The sequence below is a fragment of the Pseudonaja textilis genome, chromosome 11 (genome assembly GCF_049901715.1).
Source record: "Pseudonaja textilis isolate UNSWEBS1 chromosome 11, rPseTex1.2, whole genome shotgun sequence".
NCBI classification, from domain to species: Eukaryota; Metazoa; Chordata; class Lepidosauria; order Squamata; family Elapidae; genus Pseudonaja; species Pseudonaja textilis.
Window position 1 is genome coordinate 20,040,253 of NC_142000.1, and position 21,582 is coordinate 20,061,834.

Below are 21,582 nucleotides of genomic sequence, written 5' to 3' on the forward strand. Positions count from 1 at the left end.
TTTCTCCGTGATACCATCTTGGAAATAATAAACCGGATAAATAAATGATCAAACTTTGCATCCTGTTCAAATTTGGGGAATGGTCCAAACTCACATAAAAAAAACCTCACTGGAATAATAGTCTATGCAGACTCAGACAGTGACAAATATCGTATGTTTTCCATTGAAGTGCCAAATGCATCCTAGCTTGTCCCCATGTTTTAATTTAATTCTATTTTATGTTGTTGTTATTTTATGTTGCTCTGTTGTTAGATTTATATGCCACCCGCTTCACCCTGCAAAGCTACAGCGGACTCTTTCAATCTGGCTTGGGGTTTGTGATGCTGAACGCCTTGAATTTTGGACAAGCATGGGTGAACCAAGCCAAACATGATTTATTCGTTAAACCCTGGTCACGAAAAACATGACTTTGAGAAAGCGTGAAGCCAGTCCTTTTCTAACTTAAGTTTAGCATGCTCTTGGAATGGTTTCATTTACTCTGTGCTAAACCAAGATATCGGAGCAAAGATTTTTTATAACAGGTGTTTGTTTCTTAAGAATTGCAGATAGAAAATGGTCATTAACTGCACTCTGCAAATGTTATATTATCACTTCCCAAGCAGCTAGAGCTCTGCATAAGATGATAAAGAAACAAGCACACACACACACACACTTGTGTTGGCTCACTGGCTAATATATTCACACACAAGTTCTTTCAAATGCCATCTAGCTCTGCCCTCTTCTTTTCTTTTTAAAGGATTTCAGCAAGGCACGTCATCCATATGCATGACTTCCAAGCATCCTACAATGTCACAAACCAGAAAGGGGGGAAAAAAACCCCTCCTCTGTCTGCTCCATGTTACTCCCTGTTTTTTTTTAAAAAAAAATACATATCTATCTATGCGAGAAGGAATTAACTTGGGCTGACATGACATTAAATAATTCATTTCTTGTTTCGTTAATTGGCTAAAAGGTGCTGCAGCTGCCAGAGACTTGGAAGTCTTTGGACTTGGGTTGTGAGTCAAAGGGCTTCCTGAAGAAATACAAGCTGAGGGGTCCCACAACAGGTTTCATCAATGTGTTGGCCTGGGGAAGCACTGCTAGGGCGCCGATGCGTGCCAGTCCTGTAAGAATGAGGCCCACTGCAGAGGTGGGTATTCAGCAGGTTCTGACCAGTTCGAGAGAACCGGTGGCAGAAATTTTGAGTAGTTCGGAGAAGTGGCAAATCTCACCTCTGACTGGTCCCGCCAACCCCATCTCTTCCCTGCCTCCCATGGAGTCCCAGCTGGTCGGCTGGGTCTCCTTTGCTTGTCCTGCACAGGAGAACGGAGCTGAAAGGCAGGTTAGTGGGGGTGGGGGGATTTTGCAGTATCCTTCCCCTGGCATGCCCACCAAGCCATGCCCACCCCAAGCCACACCCACAGAACTGGTAGTAAAAAATTTTTGAATCCCACGACTGGCTCACAGCACTGGCACAATTTTCCTCAAAGGAAGACTCGTAGCCAAGGGATCTGTTCTTTTGGAACTACTCTCTGAGGGATCTGCGAGATTCCTCTCTCCTGGATCCTTGTGGGAGGATCAGAGGATGGAGAGCCGCTTTAGCTTTCTCTCGGACATTTAAGTCAAAGTGAGGCGAGGGTTTCTCATCTAGCTCAGACCCACGTCCAAGAATATCTCACGCGGGACGGCTCTCCTCTTCCCAAGCAAGCAGTGCCTTGAGGAGTCTTAGGGCCAAAGGGGGTTCATTCCACTTCCCGCTCCTCTCCCCCACTCCACCAAAGTCAGTTGCATTGGCACAGTAAAGCACACTTGTTTTCACACTTTCCTGCATTGTGGGGTCCTTGGTACTCTCTATTGTTTCCTTGCAGATGTTTCATGACCCAATTATCAGTGCTAGAAAGGAGGAGGAGGAGGAGGAGGAGGAGGAGGACGGCTGTGGAGTCCTTGGTGCTCTCTGAACTTGGTTGTTTCCTTGCAGACATTTCACGACTCAACTAGGGAACATCATCAGTGCTAGAAGGAGGGGAGGAGGAGGAGGGTGGCTGTGGAGTCCTTGGTGCTCTTTGAGCTTGGTTGTTTCCTGTTTGAGCTTGTTGTTGGGACATTTCACAACCCAACTAAGAAACATCATCAGTGCTAGAAGTGGGGGAGGAGGAGGAGGAGGAGGAGGAGGAGGAGGGCGGCTGTGGAGTCCTTGGTGCTCTTTGAGCTTGGTTGTTTCCTGTTTGAGCTTGTTGTTGGGACATTTCACAACCCAACTAAGAAACATCATCAGTGCTAGAAGGGGGGAGAAGGAGGAGGAGGAGGAGGAGGAGGAGGAGGGCGGCTGTGGAGTCCTTGGTGCTCTTTGAGCTTGGTTGTTTCCTATTTGAGCTTGTTGTTGGGACATTTCACGACCCAACTAGGGAACATCATCAGTGCTAGAAGAGAGTTGGGTCGGTATGCTCTTCCTATACAAGTGGCTTGCCCTGTCCATGTTGGTGGGTTAATGGTTAGAAAGATAGGGAGCATAACTCCATGCCTGGAGACCCAGATTTGTTCGGGGCAAACTTTCACACAAAGATCAAATGGTTGGGAGAACATTAACCAACGGGATATCATTGTGAATCAACAACTCCCAGCAATCTAGACATGGGTCTTTAGCAAATATATAGCCTCAAAATGAGAAAAAAAGGGGGAATAAGGGAGAGAGAGGGGGGGGTTGGGGCAGAAGGTTGGATGAAAGCCAAAAACAATTTGACGAAAGCCAAAAATAATTAATTGGCTGAGTGTAACAGACCGGGAAACAGCCGGTTTGCCCTACGGATAATGTGTTTGGAAAGCAAGTGTCTGGATTTTCGTTTTAGGCCTGCTGGGCTAAAAAACTAACGAACATCGAAATCCGACTTGCTTCGTTACAGCCTTGTCTCCATCCTCCCTCTCCCCCCCCCCCGCCCCCCCACCCCCCAGTGATGGATGGCAAGGTTAGGGGATGTCATGAAAAGTTATTGGAGCGGAGAAAGTTTTTCTCATGCTTAATGACATCGAGCAGAATGTAGAACACGACGGCCGACTAATTAAATGTCTCAAGCCAGTTCTTCCAGATGATTCCCGCCCCCACCCTGTCTGGGGCCGGGGAAGAGCCCTCCGAAGTCGGTCACAAGGTTCTTTTCCACCACAAAGGTGTGACGGGGGTTGGCGTGGAGCCGCTTGCACGCATACGTGCACAAAAGATGCTGAAGGGGTCGGCTTGAAAGGGTGTAGTGGGAGGAGATCTGATAAATGGCTTCGGAAATGTGTACGGTTTGGAAAGTGGCAGGAGGAATTATATGTTGGCAAGAGATGTATAGAAAATAAAGGGGATTTTATGTATCTTTTAGCCAAAGGTATCACCAAGTTGAGATGGGCAGCCTGTTAAAAGTTGTTGTGTTATCTATCTACTTATTATCTATCTATCCCTCCCTCCTCATCTCTCATCCCTATTTATCCCTCCATTCCTCCATCACCTGTCTATCTATCCCTCCATCCCTTCATCTCTGTCTATCATCTATCCCTCCATTTATCTATCTATCTATCTATCTATCTATCTATCTATCTATCTATCTATCTATCCGTAGATTTTCATGGGTACAGGTATGCAGGTCTTGGCGTGTTCGGGTCTTTTCTATCGGTATATCGATCTGTATATCGATCTATTGATCAATCTCCCTATCCCTCCCTTCCCATCCTATCTCCCTCCATCCCTTCATCTATCTTTGTCTATCTACAATCTATTCCTCTCCATCATCTATCATCTATCTATCTATCTATCTATCTATCTATCTATCTATCTATCTATCTATCTATTCATCTATCTATCTATCATCTATCTATCTATCTATCTATCTATCTATTATCTATCTATCTATCTATCTATCTATCTATCTATCTATCTATCTATCTATCTATCTATCTATCTGTCTATCATCTATCTATCTATCATCTATCTATCTATCTATCTATCTATCTATCTATCTATCTATCTATCTATCTATCTATCTATCTATCTATCTATCTATCTATCTATCTATCATCTATCTATCTATCTATCTATCTATCTATCTATCTATCTATCTATCTATCTATCTATCATCTATCTATCTATCTATCTATCTATCTATCTATATCTATCTATCTATCTATCTATCTATCTATCTATCTATCTATCATCTATCTATCTATCTATCTATCTATCTATCTATCTATCTATCTATCTATCTATCGATCTATCTATCGATCTATCTATCGATCTATCGATCTATGTATCTATCTATCATCTATCTATCATCTATCTATCTATCATTCTATCTATCTATCTATCTATCTATCTATCTATCTATCTATCTTTGTCCAATACTTACAAGTGAATCCCTTCAACTACAGTTTGGCTGTAGCTGATGCTATTTCTTACCGTTCTAAAAACGGGAAGTCTGCTCCAAATGAGATTTCTTTTACATTTAGAGGGACAGATGAATTAATGCATTTTAAAGTGAATTTCAGTGACTGTCTCTCAAAACTGCGGACTGCAAAGTCAAAGGACTTTGGGATGAGTCAAGATAATTCTAAAGCCTGGATCTCTGGTCTCCCTTCTCTGACAGCAATTAGCCCTGCCAAGAACTATGTCCCCAATGCTTAATATTTGTAATAGGATTTTGTTCTTGTGTTCCCACTGCAGATCTGATTCTCTGGCTTTCTCCCTGCCTCTCTAAAGGTCAAGTAAGTAAGGACCCTGAATTTAGCTCTATTTGCTGTCTGAGTTTAATTTCCTCATTTTCCTGGTGCTGAACATTTCAGTCATAGGGCCAATGATATTTTTGATCATCATCATCCTCATCGTCCTCTTTTAATAACCCCATATTTCCTCACGGGGTAGAATCTGGCAACCTGAATGGAGCTAGTAGAGTGTTTACTGGCCAGATGCTCTTCCTGTTGCCAATGTGGAGTTTTGTCAGCAGATATATTCTCATTGTGCCCGGAGAGAGAAATATCTACCTCTACCTAAGATTGAACTCACAGCCTCCTAATTGGGAGGAGAGACCTCCACCTCTAGACCACTGCACCACTCACCAATCATACTTTTGATGTTTGAGCATGGATGAATGATTACAAAAGCTCTTGGGTGTCATGCCCCTGTTGGAATCTGATTCCGAGGGGGAGGTCGAGCAGCAGACAGGGAATGGGAGTGGGGCTCCGGTGGCTGTGGAGGAAACTGGGGAAGGGCACAGTCCAGCTGAACCTTCAGAGAAAGACCCAGGCCCACCCCCTGTTCATCCTAGGGCACATGGGGAGGAATGGAGAAGGGAGCAACATGAGTTATGTGGGTTAGAGGGAAGTAAAGGGCCCTGATTCCCTTCATTAGGTGCAGCTGGGAAAACAGGATTTAAAAAGGGTGTTTGCGTACAGCACCTTGCTGGAAGCAAAGCATGAATTATCTTTGTTTGTCAAGTCTTATCTGGGTTCTGGCATCCTCCCAACTGTGTGTTTCGTTATCTTTTGAAATCTGCAATTCCTCATCCTGCCCTGTCTTGTTAATTGCTGCAGCGTGGTTTGTGTTGATTTCTATTTATAATTAGAAATACATACTTTGGGTTCGGATTGAATTTCTTCCCTTTAAAGACTGTTCTTGGGCAACTTTTCTTGTCTCCAGCCGAAGATAACTGGACATTGGGGGCCAAGCTGGAGGAATTAAAGGGATTTTACCTATTTTTGTGACTTTGTTGCTTTTATGCCACGCCCCGGGTCATCACATTGGGAGAAACTGATGGTCACCCATGTCTCATTACCTTCCTATATGGTTCATCTTGGGACCTCCTTGGACATGGACCTCTCCCTCTCTAGTGGTCAAGGACAGTGAAGTGACCCGGACAGTGTCTGAGGTGAAATCCAGGAAAATGGTCTTGCCTAGGATTTTTCTCATGGAGGACTTTCAGCAATGTTTTAAGGAAGACCGGGGTTCCCTCAAGCAATGAAAAGGCCTGTTTCAAAAACAGGACTAAGAATGAATTGTCCTCATTCAAAGCTACATACTTTCTTTCGGGCCCATGGAGAAAAGTTGCAGCAGAGAACTCACGCTGTTCCTTCATCTGCAAGGAAGCCTGTAGCGAGATTTTTTGTATGTCTGCACCATCTGCTAAGCAGGAATAAAACAAAAGGAGCCAATGTGCTCATCAAACGCCCCAAAAATAGTTGAGCATAAATGAGATGAGAGTCGGGGGGGCAGGGAGCAGATTAGTCTTAGACCCCTGTTTTTCTTGGGGGGAAGGGCTTTCATCAAGACTCTCCTCTCCCATCCATCAGGGTGGAGGGCAGGATTAGCGATATAGATTGGAAATATTGGATTATTTGAGATGATGTGTTATTGAGAGCTTTTGGGGGGAATCTCACAAAGGCATAATTTTTTTAGGAAGGAAGGAAGGAAAGGAGGTGAAATAGGAAGGAAGGAAGGTGAAATAGGAAGGAAGGAAGGAAGGAAGGAAGGAAGGAAGGAAGGAAGGAAGAAAGGAAGGAAGGAAGGAAGGAAGGAAGGAAGGAAGGAAGGAAGGAAGGAAGGAAGGAAGGAAAATGAAATAAGGAAAAGGAAGTTGAAATAAGAGGAAGGAAGGAAAATGAAATAAGGAGAAGGAATTTGAAATAAGAAGAAAGAAAATTAAATGAAATAAGGAGAAGGAAGGAATTTGAAATAAGAAGGAAGGAAGGAAGGAAGGAAGGAAGGAAGGAAGGAAGGAAGGAAGGAAGGAAGGAAGGAAGGAAGGAAAATAAATGAAATAAGGATGGATGGGAGGGAGGGAGGAAATTAAATGAAATAAGAAGGGAGGAGGGGAAGAAAGGGAGGGAGGGAGGAAAGAAGGAAGTTAGTTTAGCCACATTTTTTTCAAGACTCCTGGCAAATTTGTGGAAAAATCCTAGTGGCTTCATGTTCAATAGAAATCCCAAAGTACAAAGATGCTCATTTGCTTATGGCACAGAAAACTACTTTATACTTTTTCTCTCTCTGCCAATCTAGGTGTTTCTTTGCTTCTCACCCCAGAGGAACCCTAGATTACATCACTGTCTCCATGCATTTCCTGCCGGGGATGGTGGGAAAAAACACCATTTTCCAGCAGTTTGAGCACCTCTGAGGCCTCTCCCAAGAAAAAGCAGGGTTAGAGGTCATATGAAACTCAGGGCCACTGGTCAAAGATGTCCACCCTACTTACATCCTTGCTTGAAGCAGTCGCTCATTACAAATGATGATTTGTCCATCGGTTTAATGGGTGGTTTCCTTCCCCTTTGATTCCTGTGATGTTTGTCCACAGCAAAATTGGATTTTTCTTGCAGTTCGAGATTAAAGGGGACAAAAACAATGGATTCAACCCGCTGAAGCTTCTCCCCACCCTGGGAACCAAAAGAGGGATCAGACGGATTTAGAAAGGCTACTCAAGGAGTAATTAATAGGAAATGTTGGTTTACTAACCCCCAGCTGTGCTCAACAGGGAAGTAATAAAACCAGTAGAAGCTACTGGGGCCTTGTTAGCTCTATAGCTTCACACTGCCAATGGCAGAACTAGGGGTGAGTTTTATTACTCACTCATCCCCCAAAAAACAACAAAGTCAAACCTGCATTCATTGTGAGATTACAGGTCATTTTAGCCTTACAACCGGCCACTTGGCAACTATTCAAAGTTATGAGGGACTTCCCCCAGTCTTGGAACCAGGGGTGGGATTCTACCATTTCAGATTGGTTCTATAGAACCAGTTGTTACGATTCTACACAGTTCAAAGAACCGGTAAATCGTGCCACTGGCTGGCCCGGCCCCTCCCCATCCGCCCCGCCCTACCCAGTGACTCCTTATCTTGCATGCGTGCCATCCAACTTGCTTGCGTCGTTCGCCTAATTTTTGATAAGTTGTTGTTTTTCCTTTTATTTTGACGATCAGCTGTTCCGATGATCAACTGTTACAAGTGATTTAGATTAGCTAGAAAGCAGGAAACCATCGGATTTCTGCTAATCTAAATCGCTGTTGAACTGCTTTGCCTTTGCCCAGAAGGCTTCCCTGAGGCCCAGTCAGGGGTGGTATTCAGTGGGTTGGGGGTGGGGGGAAAGAAGTGGCCTGAAATCAGAGCTGAACCTTCCTTACGGCCGAAACTTCTATTTTTCAGTGCAGATTCAGGCAGCAGATGGCAGAAAGATAGATCTGCGAATGAACCTGTGATTCTGCAAGCAACTCAATCTGCCTGCCTGCTTTGCCTGATTTGGGGTAAAAGTTGCTCTTTTTTTAAATAAAAAAAATCCATATTTACATGAATATTTACAATATTTACATAAAAGCCGCGCCCAGCCAGTCACGTGACCCCAAGCCACACCCAGTCAGCATGCCACACCCACCCAGTCACATGGCCACCAGATCACACCGACAAATTAGGCCACACCCACAAAACCAGTTGTTAAGAAATTTGAATCCCACCCCTGCTTGGAACCTATTTTATCTTGATTTGATCTGTCAAAACTTCGGGGCACCGGAATATCTTCAAATGAGATGAACAATATAGAAATAATTGACCAAAGAAAAGCTTGGTTGCCTTCCAAACTCTGTTGGGTCAGGTCTTCAACGGGGGCCAAGTTAAGAAACAGAGACTGCCAAGATTCCAGAAATTATAGGGTGCATAACAGAGTCTTGAAAGCCTCTGAAGACCTTGTCCTTGAGGACAATTTCAAGGCAGAACTGTGTGGAGGCTCTTTCTCCTGCCTTTTTTAAAAAAAAAACTTTCCTAGGCTGAGTAATGGTGCCTCCCTGCCCACTTCCTTCTCAAGGTCAGAGCTCAACTCTTCTGAAGGCTGGCAACCCTCATCTTGCCCAAGAAGGAGATAGAGAAAAAGAAGAATTGTTGCAGTTGAGAAAAAACAGAGATTGTCCCTGCAAACAGAAGATGGCGACAGACAGGCAGATGGACGAAACAGAAATACACACACATATTTTTGGCTCTGAAACCACTTCCAGCTGGGAGATTTGAAGGATTTTGGGGATTTCTGAGGGGGGATTAAATTTTGACCTTCCTTCCCCAAGGCTTATCTGATTTTCAGTTTGTCCTTGACCAGATTCATGGGCTGTTTTTCAGGAAAGAGGCGTTTTGTTTCATTGTCAGGATTTCAAGAGAGATTCCATGCCCACCAGCGGTGGAAGTTGATGAAGAGAGGGCCCCCAGGTTGCCACATCCCTTTAATTCAGCCCTCCCTCTTGGACACATCTGGAAACAAAAGAGAAGAATGCAATGGAGCGGGCAGGATAAAAAATGGAGGATAAGTCGTATTTACGAAACCACGACTGGAGAATTCCACCAGAGATGATGCAGTTGTCCATATACCCAGATTTCAATGATCTTATTTTGAAGTCCATGAAAAAGCCAGTTCTTCCCACTTCCAGGTTGCTCGACACAATACATATAAACTAGATTGATCTCCTTCTCCTTGTCCTACTTCTCCTTTTTCTCCTTCTCTTTTTCCTCCTCCTTCTCTCCTCCTTCTCCTTCTTCTCGTTCTCTTTTTTGAAACATCTTTTATTTTACAACAAATCCATCTTCCAATTATACAGTGTGTTGAATGGGTACATATATCGTGTGCAAATATTTATATTTAGTATACATGTCTTGCTATGATTACATTCATATTAAAAACTACTCTGTATCTTATTAGAACAATCTTAATGCATTTTCCTTCTCCTTCTCAATGTCCTGTTGGTAGCCCTTCTGTTCCTGGTGTCTTTGGGCGGAACTCTTTAGATCTCCAAAGTCCTTGTCATCAGAGGGGGAACTTAGCAAGATGGTGAGCTTCTATCTCCATCAGCTTCCCATCAGCTCCAAGTGACCTCTTGAAGAACATCTTCCTATGTTAACTTGAATGTTCCAATCTAGCTTGATCTTGGCCAGGCTCCACTGAAAGATTTTTGGCAGTCCAGAGATCCCGGTTTGAAATGCTACCTTCCCCCATCGATTCCACTGAAATCGGAAACTTTCAGCTTCATTACAAAACAGCGGGAGTCTGAAATTTCTTCTGCACAAAGGAAGAGATACAATAATTACAGTAATTCAACCCATCTGTTTTGTTTCCTTTTTAATTCTCAGGAGTGCTCAATAAAGTTAAGTAACCGGGCTTAGTTAATCATTGGGTCCACTGCCATTTTACAAACCAGCACCAGGAAGGCTAAATTTTATCAAAGCTTCTTTGTATGATCTCTTTCTGATCCAAAATGGTGGCCGGGTAGGACATCTGAAAACCAGGATGTGTTACCTCATGTTTTTTACCCCAAAATTGTCCCAAGCTTTGGAAAACCCCAGAACATTTTTGAAAACCCCAGAAATAATCTGGCTCAGCACGCTGAGGAAATCCATGTGGGTTTGTAAACTATGAATACTGGCTTAGTGCAATGTGTGACCCTGGCCTAATAGTGGTTAGTAGTGTTGAGCCCCAATGACTTCTGCAATGAGGCAACCAAGTTTAAAAGATAAGAAGCAATAGACTCTTTTAGGACCATGCTGTAGTTTCTTTCTTTTTTCTTTTTTTAAAAAATCCATGTTAACACATAAAGTCTCTTTGAAGCGATGCAACAATGCAAACCGACAAACTCGGGCAGATTGCCAAGATGCCAAAAACTGTTCTCTTAATTAAGCCTGAGGATGAAATGATGTGAACTATGGTTTTTTGCTGACCCAATAGTTGCTGATTACGACTGCCTGTACCATCAGACAGACAGAATAAAATCACATAAGTACAAAGTGTTCTTTTCAACATATTGCTTCCTTTTCGGAACGGGGAAAAAATATACACGCAGAAAGAAAGCACATGAAAGATGAAACAGAAGAAAACGAAGGATAAACCAGCACTCAGCTGGCTGGACTGAACAATGCAAGAAGAAACCTCAAACAACTTTAAAATGGCTTCTGACCGGTTTATCTTTAATCATAGAACCCAGAAGATAGAACCATAGGGCTGGAAGGAACCTCAGAGGTCATCTAGTCTAATCTCTTGCTCAAGTCAGGAGATTAGACCATCCCATTCAAATGGTTGCCAGCCAATTTTAAAAAGAAAACTACAATGATGTTTTCAAAAATGGAAGTCTTCTGTAGTGACTTCAGTAGTGAGAGGGGGTCCTTTGAACTAAATTATTTGCAATTCACATGCAAAGTGTGTTTTACATCAGCCACTGGAACTCTGTTCCTCCATCAAGAAATTGATAGAAAACATGGGTGAAAATAGAGGCATATTTGATCGAGCTTCTAATCTGTGTGGGTGCAAAATGTGTGTGCAAAATGGAGAAAAGGAAGATTCTATCAGCACACGTTTAAAAACACTTTTATTTTGTCTGCGTAAGCTCCCTTTTAGGAAGGATATTTCAAATTGGTTTGGTTAGCAATGTTTTGTGACAGTTTAGTGCAGCATTTTTGCTCTGGCAAAAACTGAAAGCTCAGGACTCAAACTTCTATCGTCTCTAACACAGTCCAACGGAGAAGATGGGACTTATAACTCTATCCTCTGCAAATTCCCAATTTACTAAAAGGCTGTCTTAGGACCACCGCTTGATAGGCCCAACTGTCAGGTTTCTTATTCCATGCTGAAGACAGCAACGGGATTTGATAGTCTCCATTCTACTCTTTGGATTTTTAATCTTGTCCATTTCTGCCTGGGCTCCCTCAAACATCCGTGGTTGCATCTCAGCAAAAAGCTGTTGATTGGAAGGATGGATTGCAAGAGCTGGAGACTACCTATCATCTTTGGGAGGGACACCCAGCAAAACGGTGGTGGTGGTGGTGGCTGTGGTGGTAGCTTTGAAGTCCACGTTCCGTGGCCAAGAAGAGCCTTATCCTTTGAAAATGTACTTGATGGGGTATTCGCTATCGTCTGAAGCAAAGCTCTCGCTCTCATTGAAGGTGTCCCTTTCGCTGATCGTGTTGGCACTTTTGATTCTCGTGAGTTGAGCGTGGAGTCGCTTGTGCCGTTTCCTCAGCTCCGCGTAGGAATGGGAGAAGGTATGGAAGATGGAGGTAGCTGGAAAGGCCATAATTAGAATCCCGCTCAAGATGCTACTGAGAGCCACCATCTGGCCTGGAACGCTCCTCGGGACCATGTCCCCGTACCCCACCGTAGTCATGGAGATGATCGCCCACCAATAGGAGGCCGGGATGCTGGTAAACTCCAGGACCTTGCCAGATTCGTTTTCCGCAAGGTAGACCAGGGGAGAAAACAGAGTGATGGCCACACACAGGAAGAGCATCAGGAGGCCAAATTCACGAGCGCACCTCTGCACGGTGAGGCCGATGGTTTGTAAGCCCAGCGAGTGTCTCGCGAGTCGCATGACGTACAGTATCCTCAGCGCCCGTAAGACCCGTAGCACCAAACCCACCTTCTCAAAATAAGAGCTCCCGCTCGGACGGTGGTCGTTCTCCAAAACTTCATCGTCCCCCATGATGAGGGAGATGTAATAAGGAGAGATGGCCAGGAAGTCGATGACGTTCAAAGGACCTTTGAAGAACTGACACTTGCTCTTGGCTTGGATGAACCGAAGGCAAAATTCCAGGGAGAACCAGGCGACACAGATGGTCTCTACGATGAAGATGTAGTAGCACTTTTGGGAACATTCACCCTGGGGGGCAGAAAAGGGAAAAAGCCAAAATAATGTTAGAATCCTGCCATTTTAGTGGATATCAGTTGCTCCTTAGGGTGATCGGGGTCAAAGGTCCTCAAGAGGGGTTGGACTTAGTTTGCTTGTGGCTATGTAAGGATTCTAAGCTAATCCCTCTTTTCACTCCACACCCAGAATGGCTCTGCCATTCCTTCTCCTACAATAACGTCTATCTATATCTATCTGGGCTAAAAGGCACAACTCGTTGAATCTTCTTAAAGACGTCAAAAGCATTCCAACAGCAATGAAAATACAGCCCTATCTTAAAATGAGAACCATTAAAGGGCATTAGCTCATTCCTTTTCATTAAGCCACTTCTTTAGCTGAAGGATTTCCATCACTTACAATAAGAGGCAATACAACCATTTCCGTCCTAATGGAGTTCAGGGCAGGAAGAGCAATGAATTTAATATTGTCATCTTTGGGAAGACAATGTTAAATTCATTGCTCTTCATCCCCTGAACTGCTTGGAAGCAAATATATATTTCTTGCTCACAGAGAGTCCCTTCTAGGAAGAGGAGATAACAATGGCAAAGGTTTCTAGGAATATGCAATGCCCCGTGAGCTGTCTGGTTCAATAGAAGCAGAATTGGCAGTTTTGGCCTGTGTATTTATTTGTATGGTCCCTGAAGCATCTTGACCATTGAAGAACATGAGGCCAGTTCTGCAAAAACAAATCAAGAACCTTTCCAGCTAAAGATCTGGCCAACAGCTTCCAAGGAAGACCAACAACTGAGCAGAAAGCCATCTGGTGTTGTTGTTGGGGATTCCTATGAAATATCTCCCTTGCTCCTCACTAAATGTCACATCCCAAGATCCCCTGGGGAAGAATTCCATGTGGATGATCTTATCTCAAGGTCTAGCCTCCTACCAGCCAGATGCTATATTTGGAATTTCATAAAACTCTTTTCCTGTGAAAATAACATCTATCTACTGTATCTATCTATCTATCCATTTATCTATCTCTGTCTGTCTCTCTGTCTCTCTGTCTCTCTCTGTCTCTGTCTCTGTCTCTCTCTCTCATCCATGCATGCATGCATGCATCAACTTTATCTAGCTATTTATCCCTCTATCCATCTATCTATCCATCTATCTATCCATCTATCTATCTATCTATCTATCTATCTATCTATCTATCTATCCATTCATCCATCCATCCATCCATCTATCTATCTATCTATCTATCCATCCATCCATCCATCTATCTCTCTATCTATCTATCTATTATCCATCCATTCATCCATCTATCTATCTATCTATCATTCATCTATCTATCTATCTAATCTAATTTATCTATTTTATCTAATCTATCCATTTATCCATCTATCATCTATTTCTATCTATCTACAGTATCTATCTATCTTTGTGTCTACCTGACTGTCTATCTATCATCTGTCTGTCTATCTATCCATCCATCCATCATCCATCCATCCATCCAGTCTACAGTATCAGTCTGCCTATCTCCATCCATATGAAAATTATGATTATTAATTTGATGCGATCACTAGTCCAAACCCTCCAACCTGCAAAAAAGCTTATCAATCCAAAGCAAAATTGTGCTCTTCCCTACAAGCTCTGTAAATTTACTGTAAACAATTAATTAATATTCCTCCCATTCAGAGCACACACACACACACACACACACACAATGAAATGGATAAAGCTGTACAAATTAGCTAGCTCTGCTCAATTGACAAGAGACACAATTCATAAGAAGTAAACCCTGCAATGCAGGTGTGTGGGTTGGATTGGAATTTTATTGCAAGGATGTAGGTTGGGCTTTGCTGGCATGTTTTAATTGTGTAATTTGAGGAAATGTATTCCTTGGAAGAAGATCTGCTGGAAAAATTTAGCTGAAAGTTTTAGACAGACTGGTTGGTCGTAAATATTTACTCTCCCCAGACTAACACCTTCCAGAATTCATGAAACCGGTGTATTCAGAATAAATTGTGGATGACAAGGTTTCTAAATCATCTGGAAAAGATTTTTTCAAAAAAATATGACCAATAAAGAGATGAATGAATCAACACTCTTTGTGTGTGTGTATTCCTCTAATTCTCAGCAGAGAAATCTCCAACCCTATAAGGCAAGCTAGTAAGAAACTCTTGACTTACAAGCACATTTTACTCAACAGTCATGCAAAGTTGATAATTCCCCTGTTTTGATTTCAGAGGTGGACTTTGCACTGGTTCCACTATTTAATCCTTGTTGCTATTCCCATCTGGTTTAATAAACACACAACAGGACCAAAAATACAGCACGTTAAGTGAAGTATTGAATGCCATCAAATGGTCTTTGAAGGTAATGGGACTGCTTCCAGCCTGCATCCTTGTAGTATTTGAGCACCCTGTGTGGTGCAGACTGGAATCCTTTTCCTGAAACTGGCATATCCACGGAAATTTCTTCTCGATGTGGGATCTGCCTGATGGGAAGTAGTAAGAGAGGAGCAATTTCACACTGTCTACCATGCCAGGAGAATATTTTGCGTCTGAAGAAAGTTCTAAAAAGCAGACCAGCGTGAAACATCGATGGGTTTGCTACAGAATGGAGAGTTTATTTTAGCTACATTCAAACGATGAAGCAGATATTGAAAAACTGATAAAAAAATAGTTCCTTGTTTGGATCCTGAATTTGGATCCAGAAATGAAGAAACTTAAGGTTTCCTTTGAATTCAATTCAACTCCTGTTGACTTATGGACCCCAAAAATGCAGTTTTCTTGCCAACTATACAGAAATGGTTTGTCACATGTTTTCTTCCAGACTTTCTGGTCTATCTGGAACCCAATCAATTTCTGGCAGTCTTCCAACCAAGATTTAATTAGAGTTATCCCTCCTTAGTGCTTTCAAGATTTATCTTGATTAATCAAGATATCTGGATAAAGGTGATACTGGGATAGATAAATATAGTTATAGACGTCAACAATAAAGACAAAATACGGAATAAGAGAGTTGGAAGTATCTTGGAGGTCTTCTAGTCTAATCTTCTGCTCAAGCAGAAGACCTTATACCATCCTGGAAAAATGGCTGTCCAATGTCCTCTTGAAAACCTCCAGTGATAAAGTACCCACCAATTCTGGAGGCAAGCCATTACATTGATTAAGTATTCTCACTTTCAGGAAATTTCTCCTTAGATCAAGGTTGGATCTCTCTTAGATTCCAGCCATCCAACCATCACTTCTTGTCTCATCCTCAAATCTTTTGAAGAATAGTTCCACCCCATCTTTACTGTAACAGCCCATCAGACATTGGAAGACTGCTAGCATTTCTGAATACGATGATTTCTGCCAGAGTGGAAGAGTGAGAATCAATTTTGGGTTCAAATCTTTCAACTGGCTAACTAGGGAATTAAAAAAACGAACAAACCCTGGATGGATTAATGATATATTGAAGGTTTATCCTTTCAGTTTTATTCTTGCTAACTGAGTTGGAAGGGACCTTGTAGGTCATCTAGTCCAAACCCCCACCCAAGCAGGAGACCCTACACCCTTTCTGACAAATGGCAGTCCAGTCTCTTCTTGGAAGCTTCCAGAGATGATGCTTCCACAGCTTTGAAGGCAATTTATTTTCTATGGGTTGACTTGGCATCTTCCTTCCATAAAATTGGTAGAGATTTTTCCTCAATAAATGATTGGGTATTTGACATTAACATTGTCCTATCAACTTTGCCATCGGAAAATGACTGAAAGTTTTTGCAGCCGTATTCCTATTACAAGGGCCTCTGAGTCACATTTTTTCTGCATTGCTGGTTATATTTGAATAATTAATCCAAGCTAAATCAAGCCATTCAAGGTGAGAACTGGGCAAATTAAAAAAAACTATTAGTAGGAAGCTACAGTATGGTAGCAGCTCCAAATGCAAGTCTACGTTCCCCCTCTTCCTTGAGTGATAAATCCATAAGCCCCAGTAAGAACAGTTCTTTATGGATCATCGGGAAGGTTTTATTTAGTAAAGCTATTTAACAATAAAGGTTATACAACTACCACCCTCCCCCCTCAAGCAGAGATCTGATTTTAGAAAGCATTAGGAAATTTAAAAAAGGGAGTTCCACCTAAAAAGAAAATATTTTTTAAGCTCATTTCTGCAGGGGAAAAAAAAAAGAGATTAGGATGAAACTGTTTTGATAGAATATGACAGGCAGTAGGATATGATCACTAGCACACTGGATGTTGAAAAGACCGACCGGGATTAAATGCACAGTCAGCCATTAAGTTTAATTTCCTTTAGCTTTAGACTGTGGGACACGAATCTTTTAAGCGGAATAGGTGGATAAACCTTTGGCAGATACGGTGGTATAGAAACCATGAAAAGCATAATCGGATGGTAGGGTATTTTTGGCGGGGGTTTCTTTTTTTAAGAAAAAGATATATCCATCTTTAAAAGGTATACTAAGGACAACTCTTCCTCTTCACGGTTTTGGGAGATGTTTCCAGAATTCCACCCCCCCCCTTTTTTTTTTTGGTGCCAGCACATTGAGATCCAAAGATTTGGCACATCAAGATTTTGGCTTTGGCCTTAGACATGTTATTATAGCTGAAGTTGGTTACAAGGTGAAATCGCAAGGACACCTTTGGCACAATCTTGGAAAAGGGGACCCTTGGTGACAACATTAGGTGACCGAACGTTGAATGTATGGAGCAATGTCAAAATTGGATGGTTGGATAGATGGAGAGGTGGGGGAGGGAGGGAGAGAGAGAGAGAGAGAAAGAGAGATAGTGAGAGACATAGATTATAGGTAGGTAAGAAGATAGGTAGGTAGGTAGATAGGGAGGGAGGTTGATAAGTAGATATATAGGTGGATGGATGGATGGATGGATGAAATTAAAGGATGTCACCATATCAAATCCAAACCATAATGAATTCTTCAGGACCATGGTAGAGGGCTAAAGCACCGTCCCATCCATTTTTCAACCTCTTTCTGTTGTTCGTTGGGCATTGAACCAACATTGAGCAATGAACCCGGGCAATGAACCTGTTCATCACCTTGTTGTCAAAAATACCTGCTGCTGATTTCTGCAGATCCTCCCCTTGTTAACACACACACACACACACATACACACAGAGAGACAGACACAGTTATTTTTGGTTGGTTTTTTGTTGTTATCGCTGTTGTTATTTCAGGTCAGCTGGCAATCATAAAGAAAGGGTAACCTATTTCTCCATGCTCATTTCCCTATGAAAATTTTCCACTCTTTGCCATCCCTTGCCTTGAGAGAAAATAGAAAGATAAATGTATATATATATATAAAAGAAGCAACATCTTCCAGATATATTATTGTGCTTCCATTGTCAGCTTTACTCACTCTCCCTTTCATCCTTTCTTATTCTCTCAAAGCCCCTGGCATTGGGGATTTCAATCCATAATGCATGCCTCGGATGGAAGCATTCAGAAAAGCTATATCCATCCATCCATCTACACATCCTTTCTGCCTGTCCATCCATTTCTGTCTCTACAGGTGACCGACACTTGTAAGAACATAAACATTCTTCTTGTAAAACTCAGGGCCAATCAAAGACTGTTTTGATCTGGAAGCTGAATTGCTTCCTCCGTCTGTCATCAAAATATGCCTCCACATGGATGCACTTGCCTGAGATTAAGACGTTTCAGATCCGTGACAGCATTTTCTCAGAGGAAATGGGAGATTGACAGCGCTACATTCAAGAAACAAGTCCTGTCGAGTTCCACTAATCGAGGAAAGCGATGTGTGGAATTTCAGGTGTCCCTCATCCACCTCCAACATTTCCCCTTCAAGGAAAATGATCAAGCTGCAAAGGGATGCTGAAGGCGACCATGTCGATTGACATGGTGGTCTTCAACATTCCTTTTGCATCTTGATCGTTCAACTCAAAGCCTCTTGGCTTTTTCAATGTCAGCCCCACCGTGGTGGGCAAAAATGTGTGGACCACAGTCAGATAATGCAAAAGAAGAAGAAGAAAATAATGACTCTTGAATAACACCTGTAGCAAGGTGGGATTTTGTAGCCACGTTCCTGTTTTTGGATTCTACCTCCAATCCCAAAGTCTAACTCTAGACGGTAGGCATGTTTACTCAGAAAGTATTGCTAGATGAAGTCTACCAAGTTAGTTACCCTGGATGGAAGGTGTTCCATCTAGGATGCCCAATGACTAACTAGTCACATACATCAAATCAAAACTTGATTATGAAATCCAAACATTGACCAGAAATTAAAGAGTAGCATATTGTCACTTCTTTGAAATTAACCCCACTTAACCCTTACAAAGGAAGTCATCAGCCTATCTCCATCAATAGGCTTAAAACAGTGGCTTTGGGGTCATTTGGGCAATACTGGAATTTGTAGTCCTACCCCACTTGTTAGGGCACCACATCAGAGGAGTTTGCCTTGGAGATCCAGGTTGGTTAAACTTTGCTGAAGTTCTCTCTCTCTCTCTCTCTTCTAGATCATGGTCCTCACCATCTTTTCAGCATGCTGGGCAGTTAGAGTTTGGTCAGAGAACTTTGTGTTCACAGGAGGTTGCCTTCCACAAAGTTGGCTCGAGCTCAGAGCTGCCTGAGACTGTGGTTACAAGACCTGTTTACCCACCAACCACTATTAAGCGGGCAGGAGATATTATTATTAGAAGTTACCCTGCGGTATTTGTGGTGGCTGACAGGTTGGGAATGGCTGGTTTAGTCTTAATGATAGCAACTTTCAAAGTCTTTTTTCTAATGAAGGAGAGAGCCTTAAATTAAAATAACAACTGGGTAGTATTTGGGATGGGGTAAGGCATGATTTAACTGTATAGAGCCTTTACACTTTCAAAGCTGCTATTTGTCCCTCATCTTTTCAAGAAATGTTGTGTAGAAATTCAGGGGCCAAGAAAGGAGGCTTTGCTACCCAACATTGGACAGTTCCATGTCCAAGTAACACAAAGCCAACCCGCTCAACCAGACATCCAGATGTGTGGTATGACCCTGACCCTTGACCTATCCCGAGCAGAAATAGGTCCATAGATACAGAGAGCACTCCTGCCAAGAGACAGCTATGAAATATATGTGCTCTAAATTCTAATGGTCTCTTGAGCATAGACCATTCATCCTTGATTTATTCGGCAAGTAGGACATCCTTACCCTGTCTTCTTCTTCTCTCAAATCTGGCATAGTGCTGACACAAAGGCTTATTGCTGTGGTTGCCACAAAGAGGATGGAGAGACAAGCAAATATTTTCCCGGGGAGACCCGACTGGGGGTTTTCCACCATGTCCCTCAAGTTGTTCATGAAACGACCATATTTGGTCTCCTCCTTCTGGGCACAGGCCATCAGCTTGGCCCTCTGCAGTTCATCTTCTTTGTGCTCCTCCGACAGTTCCTCCACCTTTTGAAGGAGCTTCTGGAAACAGCAGTTCTCCAACCTCGACTCTGCAATCCCCCAATACTTTAACTCCTCTTGAAAGGACAGGACACACATATTGTGAAGGAGCATCAGTTTCCCCGCTGCAAGGAAGCTGACAATCATCCCAAAAGCACTTGGGTTCCGGTCAAAGAAGAATTCATGAGTGTCTTCATCATAGTCATCGCAGATCTGGGTGATTTCCTCGTAGCTGTTGCACGATTTCAGTTTGCTCAGCCTGGAAGAAGGGAACTCATCCAGGGTGCTCCAAGGTAGGAGGTATTTGCTGCCACCAACATTGATCATGACCTCCTTATTGCCATCGATGGCTCGGAGCTGATCGGAGCAGTAGATTCTCCGGACCTTCTGGTAATGGACCCCTTTGATGGGTGGAGTCTTGTCCCCTGTGATGGGAAGCAGATGGCTCAAAGATTTGCTGGAAGCAAAACCGTAGTCATGTTGTTTGCTCCCAGCGAGAACAGGCATCTCTCAGGATGATCATGGAGGAGCCGAACCACATCTGAACAATGCTAACAAAAGGAAGAGGGGGGAGGAAAAGGAGGTTAATAGAGACAGAACTGTGGTCACCTTGAGATAAAGAATCAACATAACCAATTTTCTTTCTTTCAACTCTGCTTCGGAGAACATCTAAGTCATTCCAGAACAGAGGATGCTGCCTGATGCATTGTGGCACGACAAGCACAGACTGCCACCAGATCTGCAGTTTCAGGGGTGGAAATCCCCAGGCTGTGTGGAAGTGACTTGACTCAGACACCTCCTGAGTAGGGCAGTTACCTAGTATTTAAAACATGAAGACCACTTCAAGGAAATCACCTGTAGGAGTCATGGCTCAATGGGCCCCATGAAGGAACGAATTCCAGTGTGAGCACAATAACTCAACTGAAAACAAGCATCAGAAAGTCCATCCGCCCCACTTTCCAACAGAGAAGGTCAAAAGAAGTTCATCCACTAGATATAAAGGAATTGATTTCCTTCCGCTGGTTGACCCTGTCACCTCCTCTCCAGAGACAAATGGTCCTTTGTACGGGAGATGCTTTAACCGACGGCCGACCAATCCATACTTGCATTCATCTCATTCTTTTTAAGCTATCCAAATGGGGACTTTCCTACAGCTGGATCCACGCTAAATTAATTAGGTTGATAAGGGGAGGATTGTGCTCGCTTGACCCAAATCTATTGCAAATCAATTTCACTTAGATGGCAATATTTCCGGGACAAAGGATATCTAGGAGGAGTTAATAAAGACCTTCGTGGTTTCTCTGCTTTGGAAGACTACAATCATAGCTGCCCATCCTTAGCTGGGTACTTTGCATATTCAGGGTTTTTTTTAAATCTTGGACACGGTGAACAGGGGCTTGTTTTAAAATAACGGCCGACAGAAGCCCAAAGAAATTCCTAGCTGTATTTTCTAAACGAAGAGGCTGGTTGCATTTTCAGATCATCATCTGGACAAAAGCCTGTCAGGATTATTTAATTCCAGACCGATTAAGCTTTTGCTTTTACCGAAGGGAACATCTGTAGCTAATCATGCAAAATTCAGAACAGCCTCAAGTTTCGAAATCGCCA

General features: G+C 42.8%; 1 protein-coding gene across 1 annotated transcript; it reads right to left on the reverse strand.

The window, feature by feature from the left end:
• Window positions 1-11,307: 11,307 nt before the first annotated feature.
• Window positions 11,308-20,521, reverse strand: KCNG4 (potassium voltage-gated channel modifier subfamily G member 4). Its single transcript, XM_026714018.2, has 2 exons — window positions 19,738-20,521; window positions 11,308-12,611 (listed from the first exon to the last, which is right to left on the reverse strand). The coding sequence occupies exons 1-2, from the start codon at window positions 20,479-20,481 to the stop codon at window positions 11,829-11,831; spliced, it is 1,527 nt and encodes a 508-aa protein (XP_026569803.2). The 5' UTR covers window positions 20,482-20,521; the 3' UTR covers window positions 11,308-11,828.
• Between the last annotated feature and the right edge of the window lie 1,061 nt (window positions 20,522-21,582).

Coding starts and splice junctions, on each gene's coding strand:
- KCNG4 (XM_026714018.2), bottom strand. CDS start 20,481: ATGCCTGTTCTCGCTGGGAGCAAACAACATGACTACGGTTTTGCTTCC. Junction 12,612..19,737: donor TGAGAGAAGAAGAAGACAGG/GTAAGGATGTCC, acceptor TCTGCCCCCCAG/GGTGAATGTTCCCAAAAGTG.